At 32.0% G+C, this 21,543-nt stretch overlaps 1 protein-coding gene across 1 annotated transcript; it reads left to right on the top strand.

Moving 5' to 3' along the window:
* Positions 1–1,754: 1,754 nt before the first annotated feature.
* LOC123714465 (large neutral amino acids transporter small subunit 1) lies at positions 1,755–20,062 on the top strand. The gene is made up of 13 exons (XM_045668721.1): positions 1,755–1,866; positions 6,154–6,391; positions 8,285–8,428; positions 9,628–9,730; positions 9,999–10,124; positions 12,801–12,894; positions 13,614–13,755; positions 14,773–14,903; positions 15,765–15,933; positions 16,486–16,579; positions 16,848–17,006; positions 17,952–18,007; positions 18,206–20,062. Coding segments are annotated over exons 1-13 (1,461 nt in total). The 5' UTR covers positions 1,755–1,864; the 3' UTR covers positions 18,209–20,062.
* Positions 20,063–21,543: the final 1,481 nt, after the last annotated feature.

Genomic DNA, 21,543 nt, shown 5'->3' with positions numbered 1-21,543 from the left:
CTAAAATAACAATAGTATTAAGAGAAATGTCAATGACACATTCATAAATTTTCATGTCAATTGCCAAACCCATTCGCTGTTTCATGATAAAACTTTTAAAAATTTACAGATAAAATAACTATTGATTTTTTTTATACAACCCAAGGACAGGTTTCTACTAGGTTTTCTCTTTTGATTATACCACTTAGGCCTGACATTTAATTTTTAAATAGAATAAAAGTACCGCAGAGTAGCCTGAAACAAGAACTTTGGCGCAAGCGTGACCCACTTACGCGAAAGAAATTTGTAAAAAAATTGACACATGATAAAGGATAATTTATAATGCACCGATTGTCCTTCGATCGACTGTTCATTTGGCGGCAGAAGGTCACGCCTGTAACAAAAAGTTTTTGTCTCAGGGCCTTACTCTGCAACTTCCAGCGATACCGATCTCTATCTCAATAATAAGTGTGTACGCCCCAAGGTTGCAATCACACACAATAGTTAATAAATTACCGCTTATGTTGTACAAAATCGCAAGAATTCGCCACACTTAAATACAAACTTGGATTTTTTGAGATGTTTCAAAAAATTTTCAAATAAATTATTACCACCAAAAAAATGACTTGGTACCTACCTACATGTTTATTTTTTAGAGAAATATATTTTGCAGGTTTGCTTACTCCCGTATAATTAATATTTAATCTAAATTTCTCTGGTATTCCAGTCATAGGTAGTACAGCTATCTATTAAATTATATCTAATGGTAGAATAACAAACAAATTATACCCTAAAATATCTTTGTATCTACACATTTAAGTTAAATCGTTACAAAATATTAATGCCCCATAATTTTAAAAAATGTCACTATCAATGCGCAATGGACAAGAAAATATGTTGACCAATCACTATTAAACGGAGGGCACAATCGTTTCGTGTTTTAAAACATGCTCACCGATGGGCTATTAAAATATCTTTTTTGGCATCCAATCGAAATGTGTTTTTTTAAATTTATGTACTAAACGTGTAAAGTACCAGTTGGTTCTTATTTAACGACTATTTGTATACAGTGTAGAAAAGTGCAATATTTGTGTTTTAGTATATCTTACTATACGATATTGCTCGATTTTGTAATTAAATTTTCTTATTTTACTTACCTTAATTGTCATTTGGAAGAGGTGGGAATGAAAAATAGATAAAGTTTCTTTAAAGATATAAATAACTTTATATAATAACACCAACTTAAACTTGGGGTAACACGATATTCATTAAATCGTTTTCAGTCTTCTCTCTTTAGTCTCCATTGTCTTCAGTCATGGATCATAAATAATACGTTTGTTTTCCTAATAAAAACTCATAAAATTTAGGCACTAGGTACTTTTAGTAAGCTTGGGGAAGGAGGATGAATGTACCTAATGATCGAAATGTAATGTGTTACTTATCTACGGATGACGTTGGGCGTCACGTTATAGGAGTTTCATTTTTGGAGAGTTAGAATAACTTTTCGAGTTGAAAATGTTAAAATTTTGAAAACTTTCAATATTTTCAAAATGTTGGATTTTGTTGCAGACTAGGATGTATATTTAAATTTTAAATAGAAATGCACAATTTTCTGTTGATTTTTAGTAATTTGGCCCTTTGACATTTTAATACCGCCCATGTCTGACGTATACCACCCCATTTACCCCCGTTTATAACCTCGCTCAATACCTATTACCTACGTATATCTCTATTACTCTTACACAAGTTGATGTTTCCTCTCTCTATAGTCTATACTGGCGCACGGCAGTCTCGTGTTCTGTCTTGGCGGACTAAGTCGCTCTACTTGGAAAAAGGCGGGAAAATCAGTGCAGTGTACAGTTTGCCAGTTTTATTTAAATAAAAAATGTAAGTATAGTTTTTTTTTGTTTGTTAGACAATTGTAATCTCTTATATTGAATGCACATAACATGTTTTTATTATTGTTATTAAATATTAAGGGTATGTAAAATGTAACCGATTAAAAATTTTAATATAATTTTTATATTTTTGCATTAAATTTAATTAGTTAACGTCCCCTGTATCTTTCTATACGTTAAATTTCAAAAGGAAAGTGTTAAGCGGCCAAGCTTGATTATAGTTTGTTAAATACTTAATTTTTTACTTGTTTTTTAAAAGATGATCTACGTATTCCTATAAAACGAAACATATATAGAAAATCTTTATAGATAGCTAGATTTTGTAAATAAAAACTTTACCATACGAAAGTATTTAAACCTTATAAATAATGTACCTATGAATCTGTAAACTCAGCTTGTTGGGCATTTTTAAACATACACGTACGTATTTGTCACATTTTATAATGAGATACTATTTACCTTATCACCTAGAATTCATAGCGTTATGATCATGGCGTGATGAAAGATTACGCATATTACGTCAGAAACCGTAGCTCTATAGCTCGTAGCATGCTTGTGACACCTAACTAGGCGTTACAACTTGGAACTAAACCGTAAACGTGCTTAATTATCCACTTATGTTAAGTTCTGTATGTACGTACAGAGAATATAATAATTATATTTTTTACAATTTACATTTTTATTCTTTAATAGGCTATTTGGTTTTATTTATCTCGGAATAAACTGAAGTTAAACTTAAAAACATATTACCTTTTTTAGTAATTATATTTCTTTTCCAATACCCATAAACATGATATACCTGAAGATTGAAAGTAAAATTAAACATACATTATTAATTATAGTATCTCAGATGGATAAATATTTTTAATTTGGTAAGCTTAGAGTTCGGATTTCATATTTAATTAGGAAATTAGACTTATCTATTACACGCGCAAAAGAAACTGTTGTTGATAGAATTATAACTTATTAAACTTGAAAAATATTAATTTGGTTAAAAGTAACCTCTAAATCGTACCCACATGGTATCGATCCTCCTGTCTACCCTAGGTTTCTCCCGTTTTCCCACCCCTTTTGACCCCAAGCCTCAACACGTGCCGAAACGCCTTTGATCCCACAGAGTCTCTAAATCTAAATTAATCTTGATACAAATAATTTGTTTACGTTCTATTTTTTATGTTGCTGTAAGTCTTAATGTACTTGTGTATATCAATCTAAAACTTCCTTATCTATGCATACATACATACGCTATGTAAATCATACGAGTATAATAAAAGCAAATAATCATGATTAGACATTAAAAAACATTATTGTTGCTTTTAAAATATTTTACTTGTAATACTGGAAAACTAACTAAAATTGACTTAAGGGACATAATTATCTTCTGAAGATCACATAACCACAAGCTCTAAAACTTATTTTTTTATTATTAATCACTTCCACTTACATTAAAGACCCCGATCGCATTCAGACGTATTGACGTATGTACGCTAGATCATTGCATCATTCAAAATAGTAATAGTTTTCAATTTAAGCTTGACGTATTGCAATGTTTTATGTAAAGTTGTGGCTGTGTTGGGGTCATATAATTAGATCTATATCATTCCAAATTAAAATATATTTTACTCTGATTTCATAGTAAAATATTTTTAACGAACAAAGTTCAAATATACGGGGTAATTTGATAATTTAAATCTGGTTAAATGATTCAGGATTTAGACTTACTAATAAAATTAAAGTTATTTAGAACTCATCTTAATACTTCATTATATAATTTAATCACCATACATAATGCTATAAATATAGAAAATATTTCTTCACAACTCTTATGTATGCGAATACATTCAAGTACAACAGCTATGAATTAATTGTGAATATCTCAATATATAGTAATTATTTTGATCAACAATCAAAGTTTGTAATGTAAATATTATTATCGATGGGCCAGCAACAGCGCAATAATGATAAGCAAATAGATAATAATGATAGTTTGACCTGAACCATGACACAAAATTGCTCACCATTAGTGTGTATACTATCAAATTTGGTCGTTGCACTGTCGAGCATCTAAGTGAATTCCCACCTCAGAATCAGGTAAGCCCAGAAATAAAAAAATAAACGAATAAGTATCGCAATACAGTGAGAAAATACTGCCAGCATTAAAGCAAGCCAAGCTTTTGAGGTTCATTGTTATTATTATTTATCTTGCAGTACTTCATGTGGGGCTGATTTGCGCTTTATAGGATTGCAAGCGGTGGCCCGGAGTGAAGTACCGTCTCGCCTTGCTGAGCACACCTACAGAGCGAACCATTTAACAAAACCCCTCGATTTTCAACGAAATTTCACAGATTTCACTAATTTAAGCGATAGCTTTGAAAAGTCTTTTTATTTTTTGTCGCGCAGCAGTCGTTTCATAGGTTTCACACAAAAAGTACTAAGTTAACTTTCTCTTACCACTTACCTTTTGACGAGACTTATCTTTATATCTAAAATAATCTGCGGTATGTTTGCAGTAACGGTTTTATTATTCACGTGATGTCCGACCTGTGGTATTGGTATGTGATATAAAAAATGTGTACATCTTTTTTATTAGGCTCTATTGATTGTTTCAGATTTATACCCTTGTTGCAGAGTAATTTAGTCTTGTGATAGTTTATCGTAAATATAAGTAGTCTAGACTTGAGTAATTGCCGTGACCTTGTCACGATCGATATCTTGAAACTAGGCCGTACTTACAAATTATATGTTGCGTCATCGCTTCCGATCTATTGTCTCGGAAGTTAGTGAAGGGGGAGGCTTTAAGCGCTTAGCTATTGCAAAACAACTTTAGAAACAAAAATATTTTTATCATAAACTATTTTTCACATCACGACTTTTTATATGTCTCCATAAATTTCTAATGTATGAGATTTATTTGTGCAAAAACTTTTATGAGTTTCAATATGTCAATTCAAATACATAAAAGGTACCTACTAGGTTAAGGTATAATTCCTATAAAAAAATAAAAAATCCCTTTTTTTCTTAAAGACGTTCCACGTTTTCAATTCAAATTCGCCAGATAATTCGAAAGTTCCAATACTTTCAGTTCGCAAATCGAGTTCGCTGCACTATCATTGTTACGGAACAGAACAAGGTCTTATCATTGAACCCCTGACATGCGATACCCGACTGATGGCCAATTGACGTGGCTGCGGCCAAATCTGATACTCATTGATGCGTATTTATACTTTGATTCAGATATTACAATGTGATTCCATATATAGATTGATATATATATCTTTCGGATGCTCATACAAGTAGATAACAATAATATGACATAATTATAATTATGAGGAAATACTTTAGAGTACAGCAATATTTTAGCAAATTAAAACATTAAATTCTCATCCAAGCAAAAGTGATTCGAGCGCGCGTCCTTGTATGACCCCATTTCTTTTATAAAGGCCCCTTTGAATTCCTTTGAGCTAAACAAGACTGGGAATAACCCCATTATAGAACTCACAGACTTTTATTGGTCATACAATAGTTATACGGAATAAACACAGCCGCTCTTATAACTGGTTTTTAGCACGTAATAATAATATGTGTTTTTGTGATGGTGTTATTAATTTACGAGATCTCATTTAATAAATATTTAATGATACAAACTTGAAATATATTCATAACAATAAAATTGTTAGTATTAATTATGTAAACCCCTAAAAATGAACGCAGGTGTTGTCGTTAAAAGATCGACACGTATATTTATATCAAAACTTAGTTTCTCGTAGCTCTTTCGTAGCAAACTACAAACGATATCTACTCTTAATTCGAACGCAGGTGTTTATCTATTATAAGTAATTGTCGTTAGTAAACTGAAAAAACTTTTAAATTAAAGATGAATTCATGAATTAAATCTCAGAGCAAAATTCTCATTATTGAATAACTAAAGTAATTTTATGGGCGTTGTTGAATAAAGACGATCAAATCATCAATTAAAAACGGTACGATCCGCAAATAAGTTTGTTTTTATATTTCATTATTTTTGTAACCACAATATGTCACTAATTTAATTTTGCACTGTTGTATGTTCCACTTATTGACAATTGCAAGTTAGTACCCTTATTTTAAAATAATGTTTTTTATCCAAATTATATTAAAATCAGTGTAGTGCACAGTCAATGTACAGTCACATTTGTCACATTTGTCACATGATGTTGATGTGAAGTTAATTGAAGAAAGAAAATGAGACAAATTTAGTAAATCCCATAGACATTAAAAAACATTTTCTTTATTACAGGTCACCAAAAAGTACAAATAGCGGTGAAGATGAGTGCGATACTGATGCTCTTAAATCGGAAGCTGAAGATGATAAAGGTGGACTGGAGGCGAAGATGTCACTGCTGAACGGAATCACGGTTATCGTAGGTTCGATTATCGGCAGTGGCATTTTTGTGTCACCCACTGGTGTTTTGAAGTATACGGGAAGTGTCAATGCTAGTCTTCTAGTTTGGATAACATCAGGAGTTTTTAGTATGGTATGTATAATGTATTATTTGTTGATATATTTAATTGAAGGTCTATATGAAAGTGTCAATATCACTAAGTACGAACTAAGCACATGTGGTATCGTACACACTAGCTGGTAGTGCTTTCCTCGCTCAACGAATAAGTATCGCAGTACAGCGTGGAAATGCTGCCAGCGTTAAAACTACTCTAGCACAGAGACCAACCTTTTTAAATTTGTTTTAATTAACTTTATCATATCTAAATTTAAATTTAAATTAATTCCATTTTTATTTTTGTGCTAAGTTGTACAATACGATTTTAAGAGAAATCTACGATTTTCACTGCCTTATTCAAGAAAGCTTACATAGTCTGCATTGCTCTAAATTCAGAGCTAATATTGATTATTTATCGTATGTAAAATATCTTTAGGTTAATCTTGATGATACCTTAAGACGTAATCCCCAACTTAGATGTGTGTAAGCATTACTCATACATATATAAGTTTCGACAACTTTGATATGTAATAGTTTAATTACGTTATCACAATTTCCGATGGCAATTTATTGACAAAACTATATAAAATCGATTGTCAAGCTAGGTGATGAGTATTTGGATAAGTGGACCAAGGTTTCTACAAGTTGACCTTGTTCATGTCAGATTCAATATCTGGTTAATCAACTTTTAAACTATCAAAATATTTAACTCACATAACAGGATTCAACAATTAGGATAATATTTTGCTTCTTGTTCCTCTCGAAAAAATTTAACAAATTACAAAACTTCTATATCCAATTTTAAACATTTAGGTTAAATTATAAAACTACAGTAACTGGAGGTTGTGTGCAACTTGGGGTGAGAATCAGTGCCGAGCCTTAGACTATGTGTCCTGTATGTCAAAATCCATGCAATCGTGAGACATAAAAAATGTTTTTAACATTACTCATGGAATTTAAGTGCTTTTAAATTGCACATTGCAAATGACATAGAGTGCTAAAATATCAAAGAATTAAAAAAACTGTATCAATCTAAATAATCATTTTTAGGTTATCAATTTACTTATAAAAATATATCCCATCATCACGATTCAAGATTTCATTGTTCTTCTTCTGAAATTGTACATAAGTAGTTTTTAATAAATATATTATCTATATAGCTTTTAGAAATTTTTGAATAACCAAATAAAAAGGGTATTTAAAACACAATTGCCGAAACTAGATCGTGTTAATAATTAACGTAATAGTTACGACACAAAAGTAGGTCATTATCATCTGCGTAGATTGGAAAGTAAAGTTATTCGCGAATATTATAATTTTGACCTAGAAGACTTGGTTCAATAGAAACGACGATCTTTAGATAATCTAGATAAAGTATTATTTCTTATAAATTCAGACTCGTGCTTATAGTAGACTCGACTCATTATATTGATATATTGTATCTAGCTTCTAGTTTAGGTTATAGACACAACAACAACGGATAATTACTTATTCCAAAAATATGTACCGGTTACCAATCAATCTAAATAATGCAGTGCCATGACTATACCCTTAATTTTTAATATATGTTTTTGTTAAATGTTGTTTTGTAATTAATAACCAAAAACAAAACTTGTAAAATTGAAAATTCCTACGGGTCGACAGTGAAATCTTATTTGATAAATGGCTAACAAGTCTCGGGGGAAATCAAGTACTACAGTCAAAGCGGATTGCTTAAGCGAACACAATGTAATAAAGAAACGTCGCTATTTTAAATATAAATTATTGTTGTGCTGATAATTGTAGATAGATATAAGGAACTCAATCACCTAGAACTTAGAAATATACAATAAAGAATCTGCTGTGTAGTTTCCGAAATATAATTATCGTAAGCCAAGTTTCTCCAATGTCAGATTGTTTGATATAATAAAAACTTACATTCTTCATCAGGTGGGTGCCTACTGCTATGCTGAGTTGGGTACAATGATTCGACAGAGCGGTGCTGATTATGCCTACATCATGGAGACATTTGGGCCCTTCGCTGCCTTTATTCGATTGTGGATCGAATGTATGATTGTTAGACCTTGTTCTCAGGTAAGTTAAGTGTAATATTAAGCTAGGTATCAGAAGATAATAAAAACCCTGTCTTGTTTGCTGTTATAAAGATATTGTTGCATTGAAAGTTGCTTTTTTGATTCGTGCAGCGAGCCTAACTATGTCTGATTTACGTGACGAGAGATTTCGAGGTCTCTCTATTTTAAAAATATGATAAATATTTATCGAAACTTACATATTACTTACTTTTTACCTATTTTTTTCTGCTTGCCTACAAAAGGTTAATGTTACCGTAAGGTATTATTAATGTAAATTAATAACAAATATCTGTGGTTGTTTTTGAGTAAAAAGTATTAAAATAGTACGTTTACTAACTTAAGCGGATTATCTGTTTAGTTGATCTTAGAAAAGTTACTCCAAAAATAAATAAATTGTCGAAATGAGGTTGTGCAAATATTTAGCTTTATTTGTATAGCAATAAGGGTGACAATAAAACGATCGATATCTTGACCTAGTTTCTAGGAACGTCTTTCAACGCCCACCTCTTTTGTGGGTTGCAAATTACAATATAAAGTATAATAACATTTTGTAGAAAAAAATATTTATACTTCTTTTAAATCAGATAATATAACATTTGCCATATAGCTTAATTGCCTAGATATTTACATAAATATTGCTAGATAGAGCAAATAGAATGATTTGTTTACTTCTTTTGAGACATTAATTAGTTCTAAATGCATGTGGGTACTTGTCCTCTTGCGCTTCGTAAATCGGATTGCTCTAAAATAAAGCTTTTACGTGTGGAACAGTACGTGGACTGCTGGAAGCTATGCCATGCATATATATTTCCAAAGCAATTGCATTTAATGTTATTATCTTAATAACAATTTATTTATGTGAAAACATTCAATCCCTGTTAGTATAAATCCGAGGATTGACCAGATTTGTTCTTTGAACTTTATTAAACTGCGTAAATCTCTATAAATTGTGTTCAACGTTAAAACGAAACGGTTCTATATATTGGTAAAATCAACTGAAAAATTACTTACAACTTCATCTGCTTATATGATTTTATTTTATTAGTCATAATAATATCTTTATAATATTATAAAATACGACTTGTTTCCTTAAGAAGAGACTGTAAGAGAAACTGTCTCAAAGTTTAAGAGTGAATGCTGCAGTCATACGTTATTTATATTTTAAGGTACAAAACGTTTTATATAATGTTCTGTGGTTAGGCGATCGTGGCGCTGACATTCAGTGTGTACGTCCTGAAGCCGATATTCCCAGAGTGTCAACCACCTGACGAGGCCACTAGATTACTGGCTGCTTGCTGTATATGTAAGTTCGTTTTCATCTATTATAAATCCATATTAAACCTCAAACTAAATTTACGTCATATACAAGTGAAGTCGCAATTTTGTTTTAAGGAAAATCTCATACTAAAAAACTGAGTCTTATAAATGCGAAAGAAATTTGTAACGCTTTGAAACCAAAACCTAGTTTTATTCTTTTTGTATATTTTTACCGTTACTAGACTTTCGACTGTCAAGCTTATATTTTAATTTATAAATATTTCAATTGACATTATATTTTTTGTTACATATAGTGCTATTGACATTTATAAACTGTTGGTCTGTACGTGCGGCGACGAGGGTGCAGGACTGGTTCACATACGCAAAGCTCTTGGCGCTCTTCATCATCATCGCTGCTGGATTATACCAACTGTGCACAGGTATAATTGATTTACCTTTTTACACTAAGTTTTAACACTTTTTTCTATTTAAGATATTTTATTTATTAGGAATAGTATAACTATTCCTCATAGCACTTTTGACAGTTAAACGGAAAAGTTAAGGAGTATTTTCACGCCCGCTATGTATTTTTCTATGAATAGTTCTTCATACGGTGAACAACAATAGGAAAACCAACACGTCTAATACTCAAATATTTACGGCGTATGTCAAATGTTCATCTACATTCCTGTGTAGAAATCTAGGATCCAGTTTTATTTACAGGAAAGTAGAGTATTACTTTGCAATTTCCAACAACGACAGCGATACGATGCTGTTATATGCAAGTTCGATGAACCTCTCTTAATATCCGTAGCGCTAATGTCGCAAGCCTCCGGAACCGGAATGGACCAAAAACTCGGGAAGGCTGTCGGTATCGCTTTGGAAGTTACAGAGTGTTATTATAGAGAGGGCCATTATCAAGGAAACAGATGTGGTTCAAAACTGGTTTCTTGTAACCTGCATCGAGTTCTACGAATAAGATTCGAGCTCCGAACAAAAACTAAAAATGCTTCCTTTATTAAAGTCATAATTGGTTCCCAAATCAGTCAGGATGCTTTTGAAATTGAGATGAATAACCCGTGTTTATAACACTGAGCAATTCTTGAATGCAACGCCAGGTTCTAATATGAACTTTATATAAGGAAAAATTAATGTTCTATCCAGGTATAGATCAATAAAAATAATGGCGCTACAACCTGAGATTTCTGTGTATGTTTCATGATCATATGTATATAATTATATCCAATAAGCAAGTAGGTGATCAGCCGACGGCGTGCCTGACACACGCCGTCGACTGTTTTGGGTGTAAGGTTCGGTTTCCTCACGATGTTTTCCTTCACCGTTCGAGCTAATGTTAAATGCGCACATAGAAAAAAAATCCAAAAAGCCGGTGATCGAACCTACGACCTCAGAGATGAGAGTCGCACATTAAAGCCACTAGTCCAACACTGCTCCTATCTAGGTATTCTACTGTACGTAAAATCAATCCTCTTTAAATGAAAGTCCATGGCTGGAAATAGACTCGATTCTAAGGAAAATGGAGTTGTAAATTGATTTATCGGCTCCATTGAAAGTTGAGTGATATCATCTGCGTTTGACATCATCTAATTAAATGGGAATGGATAGTACAAAATAAATTATCCGATAGATTAAATAAATAAATAAAAATTAGTTATTATTTCCGGAGTTAAAAGTAAGTTTAATATAGGTATGTATAGTATATATTTAATTGGACAATCTACTTCAATTTATTCGAATACTTCCCAAGTTATTCTATAATTTTGGCATTCCTTTATCGAGTTAGCGAAGTTATTGTATGGCATTTCTCATAATTTAATGTAACTGGAGATCACCGGATCTGAGTAATCATTTAATAAGACCTCTTTGGAGTCCGTCCGTTCGCCAACGCTTTCCGATACCTTACTGCAAGTGTATGAACCCCACTGAGACCTGCAATTTATTTATATGAATCTAAAATAGACTGTTGCGGGGGAATAATACTCATATGTACTCACATATAACCTACACTCGTGTTAGCAACGGCAACTACTATTTAAAAAATATATTAAGGTTTATTCTTAATAGTAACGTAACCAGATTAAATTTTTCCTATAATTAAGGAAATAGATGATTGAGGATAGAACTAAAACTAACATAGATACATAACACATCGCATGCTTATACAACTCTCAGCCACACTCTCAAAAACGGAATGTGTGTGACACACACCCATCCCCATAGGACTTTTGATTGATCAGATTAGATTAGATGTAACACTAAGACTATTTTTCTTAAAAACATTGTTTTAAACATGCAGCATTATTAAGGGGCCATTTATTATTTGACTTAAAACGGGACATTGGTTTAATTTAGGTCAATAATAAGCAATCAATGAAAATAAAACACTTTTTTAAAGTTATTAAAGTAATTTATTTAGAAAAAGTTAGTTGATTTAAAAGTTAGGAATCACAAAATTTACCCAAAATTTTAAGTTAGTTGAACAGAAGAACAAATTTGTTTTAATATAGTTGGTGACGATTTAAAATAGGAATGAAACGCTTGGCAGGTTGCTTTTACATTATGCTGCTAAAATTCTCGGGAAAAACGGGAATATTTTGCGTCCCACAGTTCATTTCGGGGACACCGGGACTCGTAATTGGAAGAAGGGATAGTCCCGTGAAAAGCGGGACGTCTGGTCACGTTAAGCATGTACCACGGAATAATTGTAATCTAGTTAACCACTACACAGTGGCTCCTTATTGTGGGGGCGGTAGATGACAACTATAATTCTGTCACGAAGTAAGTTTTTATTATGAGTGAGAACCATTCGACAAATTGTTGGTCTAAAATTACATTTATGAAGTCAGTTATAAATAGTTTAACTTTGAACCTATTTATCTATTAGTGGTTATAATCTGTCCGATATAGTGCTACAGGTCAGACGAACATTTCATCGTTACATATTTGCCTTGGATTTTTTGTAATTTTCATTCTAACGCCCAACCAAAGAACATTATTTAATCATTTCATCACCCGAGCTACGAATGAACTACACGAATGCTCCAAATGTATCACAAAACCTTTTCTATGCTATATTTGTCTTTTTAAATTCACAGGGCATGTAGAGCATTTCACATTTGAAGGTACAACGAATGACGTCACTTCCATTGCCTTATCATTCTATTCTGGTCTCTTCGCTTATAACGGATGGTAAGTTATAATGTCAATTTAATAAAAAAACAATTTCATTTAATCTTATATTAGCCTTCATAATTTTCGAATTCGGTCACATATAGGTACCAAAGTACATTGTAGGTACCAAAACAAACTTTTCGATTGTGTGGTGAAATGTAAGTTTATATAGTCTACTCCATAAATTCCAAATAATTTTTTAATCTAAAACTTATTAACGCTCTATGGATGTTCATACAAACATCTATTATAGTAATTTATGCGTTAACTATTTTATTTTGCGCATTGTTTAAGTCCTGTGTTTGGGCTGTAGCCCAGGGCCCGGATGATACAAAAAAATAGGCGATATTTTATATTACAAAACAATATCTGATATTTAAAAAAATCCCTTCATAAGGTCCCTGAGATCAATCAACCCATGTGCAATGCGCGTCTATCGAACGAAACGGGGAATTCCCCGTCGCCTGTTTTCAGTGGAACTTCCCCGTAATAGCCCAGAGACTCATACTTAGAAAGTATGAGTCTCACGTGTCCAAAATATATTGGAAATTTACATAAAATGACTTTAGAAACCCAACTTAGATAAAGCAAATGGCTATAATTAAGTACCATTTCTAAAATTAACTAAAATATATAAACCATATATTTTATGTACTATTAACATTCAAAAACTATTCATTGGTTCTAGTCTATGTTCCACGACTGTTTATCATACGCTAAGATCTTAATATTTTCAGGAACTACTTAAATTTCATAATAGAAGAACTTAAAGACCCGGTTCGGAACTTACCTCGTGCCATCGCTATTTCCTGTACTCTTGTAACCATCGTCTATACACTCACTAATGTGGCCTTTTACACCACACTATCTCCTACTGAGGTAGGTTATGCTGCTAATTAAAATTTTCTAGGATTTAATTAAAGAAAAATCTACATTATGTTTCATTTCATCATAGAGACACAGCAAATATAGGTATATAATCTCTGTAACAAAGTTTGAAATCGCTTAGAATATGTAACATAACAAAAATATACAGTGTAAACTCTATATAACGACACTGAAGAGAGTGTTCAATTTATGGTGTTATAGAGTGTTTTCGTTAAATGGAAAGAAAAAAAATCAGAATTTGAAAAACGAATAAGTTTATTTCAGACTAGTATGACGGTTATGTCTATAAAAAAGCATCTTATTTGAATGCTATTGCGTATAGTCTGTTATTTTTGTCTGACATCTTTTGCTGCGCCAGTAATTAGAATATGATAACTTATAGACAATCCATGACTCCTACTTATTAGTCATGGTCAACAACAATCTACACGTGCAAGCAATTTCAATTTGTAAACAAGAGAACATGTATGATGCCGACAGTCGAGTTTATTGCGGGCTAGGACAATAAAGAGACAATAGAACGTACACAGTTGCGCAGTTTTTACTAATTTTAGGAATCTAATCAGTACTTTATTACTCAATTGTCGTTATTGAGAGTGGGTGTGTAGAGTGTAATTCTATGTAGAGTGTATAATTGTATGGAAGACAATATAAACCAACCAAAGCCAATTAATTTCGACGCTGTAGGGAGTTCGTCGCTAACCGAGGGATGTTACATGAAATTTACACCATATGTATATTTATATATATATTTAATTCCATCACAAAAATATACAGTAATAGTAATTTATAATACTTTTAATCTACATTGTAGGTATAATTTAAAATGTATAAATAGAACATTAAAACAAATGCTGGGACCATTTCCTTGCCATTTTTTAATTATAATATAGTAATTATTATAAATTATTCATTTTATCAATGTAATCCAATTCTAAAGATAAATCCGTCCACGGATGTAAAAATCATTTACCAGTACATGTCCATAACAATTTGGTATATTTCAAGGTTCTCGGTTCAGCCGCGGTAGCTGTAACATTCGCTGAGCGATTGTTCGGTGCTTTTGCACTATGTATACCATTGTTCGTAGCTGCTTCGACATTTGGCGCTGTCAATGGAGTATTACTTACGTCTTCAAGGTATGTCATTTCGAAATTAAACTGTATGTTAAATACTAATATTAAATGTTAGGTTTGTTATAAAACATTATCAAGGATGTAGTGAAAAAAGGCCGACGAATTATGAGTTTTGTACAGGCATTTATATTTATAGGTACTACAAATATGTAGAAATATTGTCTCTTAAAATTCCTTGTTATGCTTTTTCATATAAGATTAAATCCCATGGTATATTGTTTGGTGTATTTTTATATTATAAAATTTTATTGCTCGTGGCAGAGAACATAAAAACAAAGTCTACATTCTAACAATAACATTTTCAAGCTACACCGACTATCAAGCCTTGCGTTATCGTATTTGAATAAAATTAATATCAATTTATAAAGTAAAAATTAATATTTCAAAGATTTTCAATAATGCCAATATTATTTGTTGGTTTAGACACAATAAGAAAGACAGTAGACAATCAGTTATCTTAGGATCGTATTTATAAAGATTTTTTTATATAACTCTAGGTAATAGTCTACGGCATAATTTCTTTTACTACTTTCCTAAATAAATTATCATATTTTATGGAAATTTTCTGTCACAACAAACGCTAAAGTTGACGGTCGGAAAAAAATTATATCGTAGTTTGGCGGTAGTTGCAAAAATTAGTATATTGAACGTTGTGATTGTGAATCATAATATTTCGTAATAAAAATGATAAACAAAATATATTTATGTAATTTGCAATTTAGTTCGAACTACCTGGCATAGTGGTTAATGCACTTAACGTGTAATCCATATCCTGGATAGAAACAGAGCTCTTCATGGTTAGTCCATCACGTAACATCCATTACCGAAACATCTGAACAAAAAAATTGGTTTAATTTTCTATAGATTATTCTACGCGGGCGCAGCGCAAGGCCAAATGCCTGCGATGTTAACGATGGTGTCTTCTCGAGCGACACCCGTGCCTGCTGTATTAGCCGTGGCGCTTTTGTCGCTTCTCTACTTAACTGTATCAGACATACAGGCTCTTATTAACTATGTTGGATTTGCTACATGGGTAAGTTTATTATATGATGAAGATTGAACCAAGTAGGTTTAGCGTCTATTCGGCTGATTTGAGTGTAGCCCAGCCCCACAGTCCCCACGTCAAGCTCATTATCTTTGGCGCGGGTCTGCGTAAGCGCATTTTCACCTCAGTAAAAAAAGTGTCTAATCTTTAGATTAGACACTTGAACATGTAAATCAATATAAATATTAATTGAACATGAACATGTAAATTAATATTCATATTAATTTACATGTTCGTAATAATTGGAATTGGTATGGTCCCGGAATTCGACAATTCAATGTACATTGAAAAATCTTGAATGACTTTATGATAAGAAATAAATACTTTTTTTCTAATTGTCTTTAACTTATATTACAAAAATAAAAATTCAGGCACCATAGAAAACAGTTAAATTGTAAAAATAGTAAGCGGTTTGAAAAGTTAGCAGCAAAACTAGATTTTTAACTTGAAGTTCTAGAATACTGAATTTAACTTCAGTCACCGCAGCAATTTTAATCAGTACAAATTTAACTACATTGTTATAAATTTCATTATTTTCAGTTGAGTATCGGTGCGGCCGTGCTATGTCTGCCGGTTCTGCGGTATACACAGCCAAATCTTGAACGACCCATCAAAGTCAACCTTTTCTTCCCTAGTAAGTAAATATGAATCATTAAATGCTATCTATACACAGATAATAAAAATAAATTAATATATAACAAGAAAAATGTTGGCGTGGCTTCAGCGTGACCCTCATCCCTGAAGGAGTAGGTACGAATCCTTTAACCTAACTATTTAGTATTTACGCATTTAACAATAGCTCTTGGGTGGCTCTTGAAAGCATCATGAGGAAACCCATGAATCGAAGCTACAGAAATCCCAGTATTAATAATGAATTTATATATATTTTTTTTTACTTTCAGTCCTCTACATAATCTGCACAATCCTAGTAGTGGCATTTCCAGCTGTAGCGTCTCCAGCTGAAACGGGCGTCGGCTGTCTCATGATACTGACAGCTGTACCGGTTTATTTACTTCTATTGGAGCCTAGGACGAGGCTGACTGGACTTGGATCTCTTACTGGTAATAACCAAATAATCTAATATTATATGGGGAACGTCTTTCTGGTCTCTAGGGGTAATATTTAGAAACAAAACTTATGACTCACATATGTCAGGATTCCATTTTGACATTCGTAAGGCATGGCACTTAGTGACATGATTCGACTATCACGATATCGCGTCAAAGTTTTTTTTTTGCGCAATTCAGTGAACGTAAGGACACCGGCATGTAGACATACAAATCTGTTTTATCTGCGTGTTTTACAATGTATTAGATTTTAAAATGTGTGTTAAATATTTGTATAAAATACTTATAATAAAAAAATCATTCATTTTATCATTTGTAAATTTAATAACAATATTAGCTCGAACGGTGGAGGAAAACATCGTGAGGAAACTTGCATTAGACCCAAAAAGTCGACGGTGTGCGTCAGGCACAGAAGGCTATTAGAATAACAAAAGATCATAAAACAGATAAAATACTTATACTGTTAATATAACTACAATTTGTAATAAATGTTGAATTAAGCGAGTTATCTAAACTGTTGAGAATAATAATATTTCCAAAAAGAACAATGTTTGGAAAGTTATTTTGAAAACCAAAGATAATGTTTTACATGTTATTTTGTGTTCTTTTTTGTTAATTATTTATGTATTTCTTGTACTTTACCTCTGTAGGTGTTGCTTTTTTATTGGGTTCCATATTAGGGAATTGCCTAGAATAAGTCGCTTTTTATATGTATGTTTTTGTGTAAGGTGACTCAGTGAAAATAAAGCGAAAAATCGTTTATTTTTAATGTGAACTTCCTTTTTAATGTTATTTTAGTGGTAGAGATTTGTTTAATCAAGTTATTTGCATAAAATAATTATGAATAGACTCCATGGTCCGTAATTTAAAATGAACTTGATATCTACATAGCTTTTAGTTTTTGATAAACATATATACTTACGAAACTTATAATTTCAGGGGCAGCAACGCGTTTAATACAGAAGTTAACATTATCGGTGCGACCAAAAACAAAGGTTGGTTAACGCAAATATATTCAAAATAATATTGACATTCGATATTATCTTAAAACGCTTATATAAATTAATGAATGACCTGTCATCACCTTTTGACACTCAAATTAAATATAACAGGAAATTCGACAAATAAACGAGTCGAATCTAGTAAAAGCGTTATTATTTGAATATTAGTAATAATCTTGTCCTTTGTTTCAGTAATCAACCACAGCCTGCATATCGGATAATCGGACTGACAGCCACAATAAGCTATGTGTTCTTCCTCTATGATGTATGATTTTATTTTAATAAAATACGATAATTCCCAATGGTACAGAAATGGGATCAAAACCTCAAATCCATAGAGTCATAATGGTCGTATGAAACGCTTTATTTGTATTGGCAAAATGGATATTTACCAAGAAATGGTGAAAATTATCATGACAATCTGGGATTATTAGTTCAGGGATCTGATTTTTTAGGTACATGTCAATGAATAATTATTATCATAGCTATAAGTTAAATTAAGTTTAAGACCAATTTTTTTTAATAAATCTGATCATCAATAAAGCAGGAGTTCGTGAACATTATTAAGAAAAAGCTTTAAGAATGCATTTGATGTTTGATAATTCTAATAAACAAAGTGTATACACGGCAATTTTCAAGTATATTTTATTTACGCTTTTATAATAATAATATTATCAGCTATGAAATTGTAATAGAATTATGAAGTTCCTCGGAATCTCTAATGACCAATCACAAATGTGTAGCGATTTGACATTAAAAACGATTAAGATTCACACAAGTTTAAATGCGAATGAAATTTCCATCTATTGTCTATGACTTCATGACTTTGACAGATCGGACAAATCGTTCGCGCTTAGACATGTCTCTGAATCTCAGACTCAATGTTGTATCTTTGTCTGTATTATATAATAATCGAATAAGATTGGCTTAAAAGACGTTTTTAGTTTAAATAATTCAGTTAGTGTGAAATTCAACTGTATATAAAAAAGACACTACGAATTTTCGTAACAAAACCTATGAAATATGGTTTGTGTTCTTAAAAATATGGTACATTCGCGCGCCAAAAAATATGTATTAAATAAGTCTTGTTTGCCCAATGTTGGACAATATTTTTACTAGAAATTTCTAGCTTTTATAAAGTAATTGAGTAGATAATACCGAAATAATATTTTTTTTACTTAGCCTTGTGACTACATTTTAGTGACAAATAAGTATACCTCCTAAGGTTATTTATCATTTATAACAAAATGGCTGTGTTTAATTTTACATTCCATTAAAGTTATTTGGAATATCGTTTTTATTGCTTTTATAATAAACAAATTTTACAATTTGTTTATTTTGTAAATACATATTGCTACTCTCATACATGACATTCCAAAGTAATTAAGGTTTTTATTTCATAAATATTGGGCTTACAAAGCGTTGTAGTTGCCAAGATCGCGGAATCATTATAAGTTTTTTCTAATAAAGTTATAATTGAGTAACTTTAAGTAGGCAGGAGAAAACTATAGATAATGTATTCTATACACTCATTTACTTAAAACAAATGACCGTCATACGAGGTGTCATATCAAGGAATATGAAAAAGCATTTTTTTTTTAATTTGGATGAGCAATATTGACCTAAAACGGTGCGTCAGGCACAGAAGGCTGACCTACATGCCTATTAAGAAAAATAAACGATTACGGAATAGTCTTTGAGGCCAAAACCACGGTTAAGCGCGGCTATTTTATTTCATTTCCCTCTTTGCAAACATATATGAAGTTCCCATAAATATCAGCTCCTACGCCATAGACATAAGGCATGTATTAATTAATACTCTTAATAAATACATGCTTCCTTTTAAGTTACTCAATTATATACAATATAGCTTTAAGATTTATAATACTGCGCATGATGTGTATTTTTGCTCATGTTAACTAAATCATACCCAATGTTGTTTAGATGTAGATAAGCTTTATATAACTGTCATGTGATGTTGTATATCGTTGTTTCTGTTTAGGTTGTCTCACAGACACAATGTGACAATAATAAAATACCTATTCACTCTTTACTTTTTTTATTTTTTTAATTACTTCTCTTAGGTTTAAAGAAGAACTTTAGTTTGTCCTCGCTGTAGAATTAAGGGTCAGTACCGAATTGCTACGATATCATTACTTAAAATAGGTGTGGGGGGACGTATATGAAAGTTTTTTAAACGTCATATATTTGGCTTATGAGACTCGTCACTGTTTAAATATAATCGACTAAAATCACGCGGTCTGCGGTGCGCATGCAGTATCGCAGAAAATATATATGATTAAATGAAGAGATTTTTCACTTTCGAGCAACATTTTATCTTGATAAAAGTTTGGCTACAAGCTCTCTAAGGGCTTTGAAACACTTAGTAAAGTACGACGTGAGTATTATCCGACTTAACTTATGTGATGGGATTTCTTGTTTGTTTTTGAGACAAACAACTGCCATAATGTAACGTATGTAATATAATGACACATACTGGAGTCATAATTAGCGCGTGTGTTGACACTAAATATTTGAGTATGTTTTTTTCGGATTTCATAGTTTCATTCATTTCGATAAATATCAGCTATAATCAAATAATAATATTGTTACGAAGACGGGTCGACCGCAATGTTTCTAGATTTTTCCACTACTTAGAGAACTTTTCAGCAGGCTGTAATATGATTTCTGACCGTTTCAGGAGCGGGTCAATGACATATTAGAAAATTGTAATTTCCATAATGTTACCCTAGTTTTCAGGAAGCTGAAACATTTTTTCAGTCAGTTTCAGAACATGTGTAGTCGAGTGATGCTGTTTTCGGGAGACCCGTTTTCAAGCGTTTTCAGGCCTAGGTATACCCCTTTGATGAAAGAATATTCTAGACCAAATTTTCTAGGTGTGAGACAAGGACGAAATAATACGAGAGAGAGAGAGAAGATCAGAACTTTCTCGAAACTAGACTGAGCACTCTAGAACGCCGTACGACAAGGACGGAGTAACATGCGAAAGAGACAAAGAGTGTAGACGTTCTAGAATTGTGCAATCGCTACTCAGTAGCAAGCCCGCCTAGAGAGTTCTCGAATATTGTTTAGAATTATTCCCAGGGATATATAAGAGAGCCGAAACGCGACTAGTCACCTTTAGTTTGGAATGCGATAACAAGAGAGAAACACCGAAGCGATAAAGTGATTACAAGTGATAAAGTACTGTGTGAAGTGTGCATAGTGAAGTAATAAGTGATTGGTGTGTGTAATTAGTGCATCTCTGCAATTAATTTGTGCTCATAAATTCCTCATTGATTTTTCAAGAAATAAACCCTTGAATAAATCTACGGCATTTTCAATCCGATCCCCTAGCTCGTAACAATATTAATGAATGCTTCGGAGGAAGATTATTAGGCTTCGACATTTGGATATCGACTTTAAAGGGGCGTCAATATTTCTTGAAATAGATATGATTAGAAAATAAAAATATCTTTTGTTGATACCAAGTGCACTAGAGAAACATGCGCAGTTTCTTGAAATTTTAT

Source organism: Pieris brassicae, chromosome 1, assembly GCF_905147105.1.
Source record: "Pieris brassicae chromosome 1, ilPieBrab1.1, whole genome shotgun sequence".
NCBI classification, from domain to species: domain Eukaryota; kingdom Metazoa; phylum Arthropoda; class Insecta; order Lepidoptera; family Pieridae; genus Pieris; species Pieris brassicae.
This window is presented reverse-complemented; position numbering and strand designations above follow the sequence as displayed.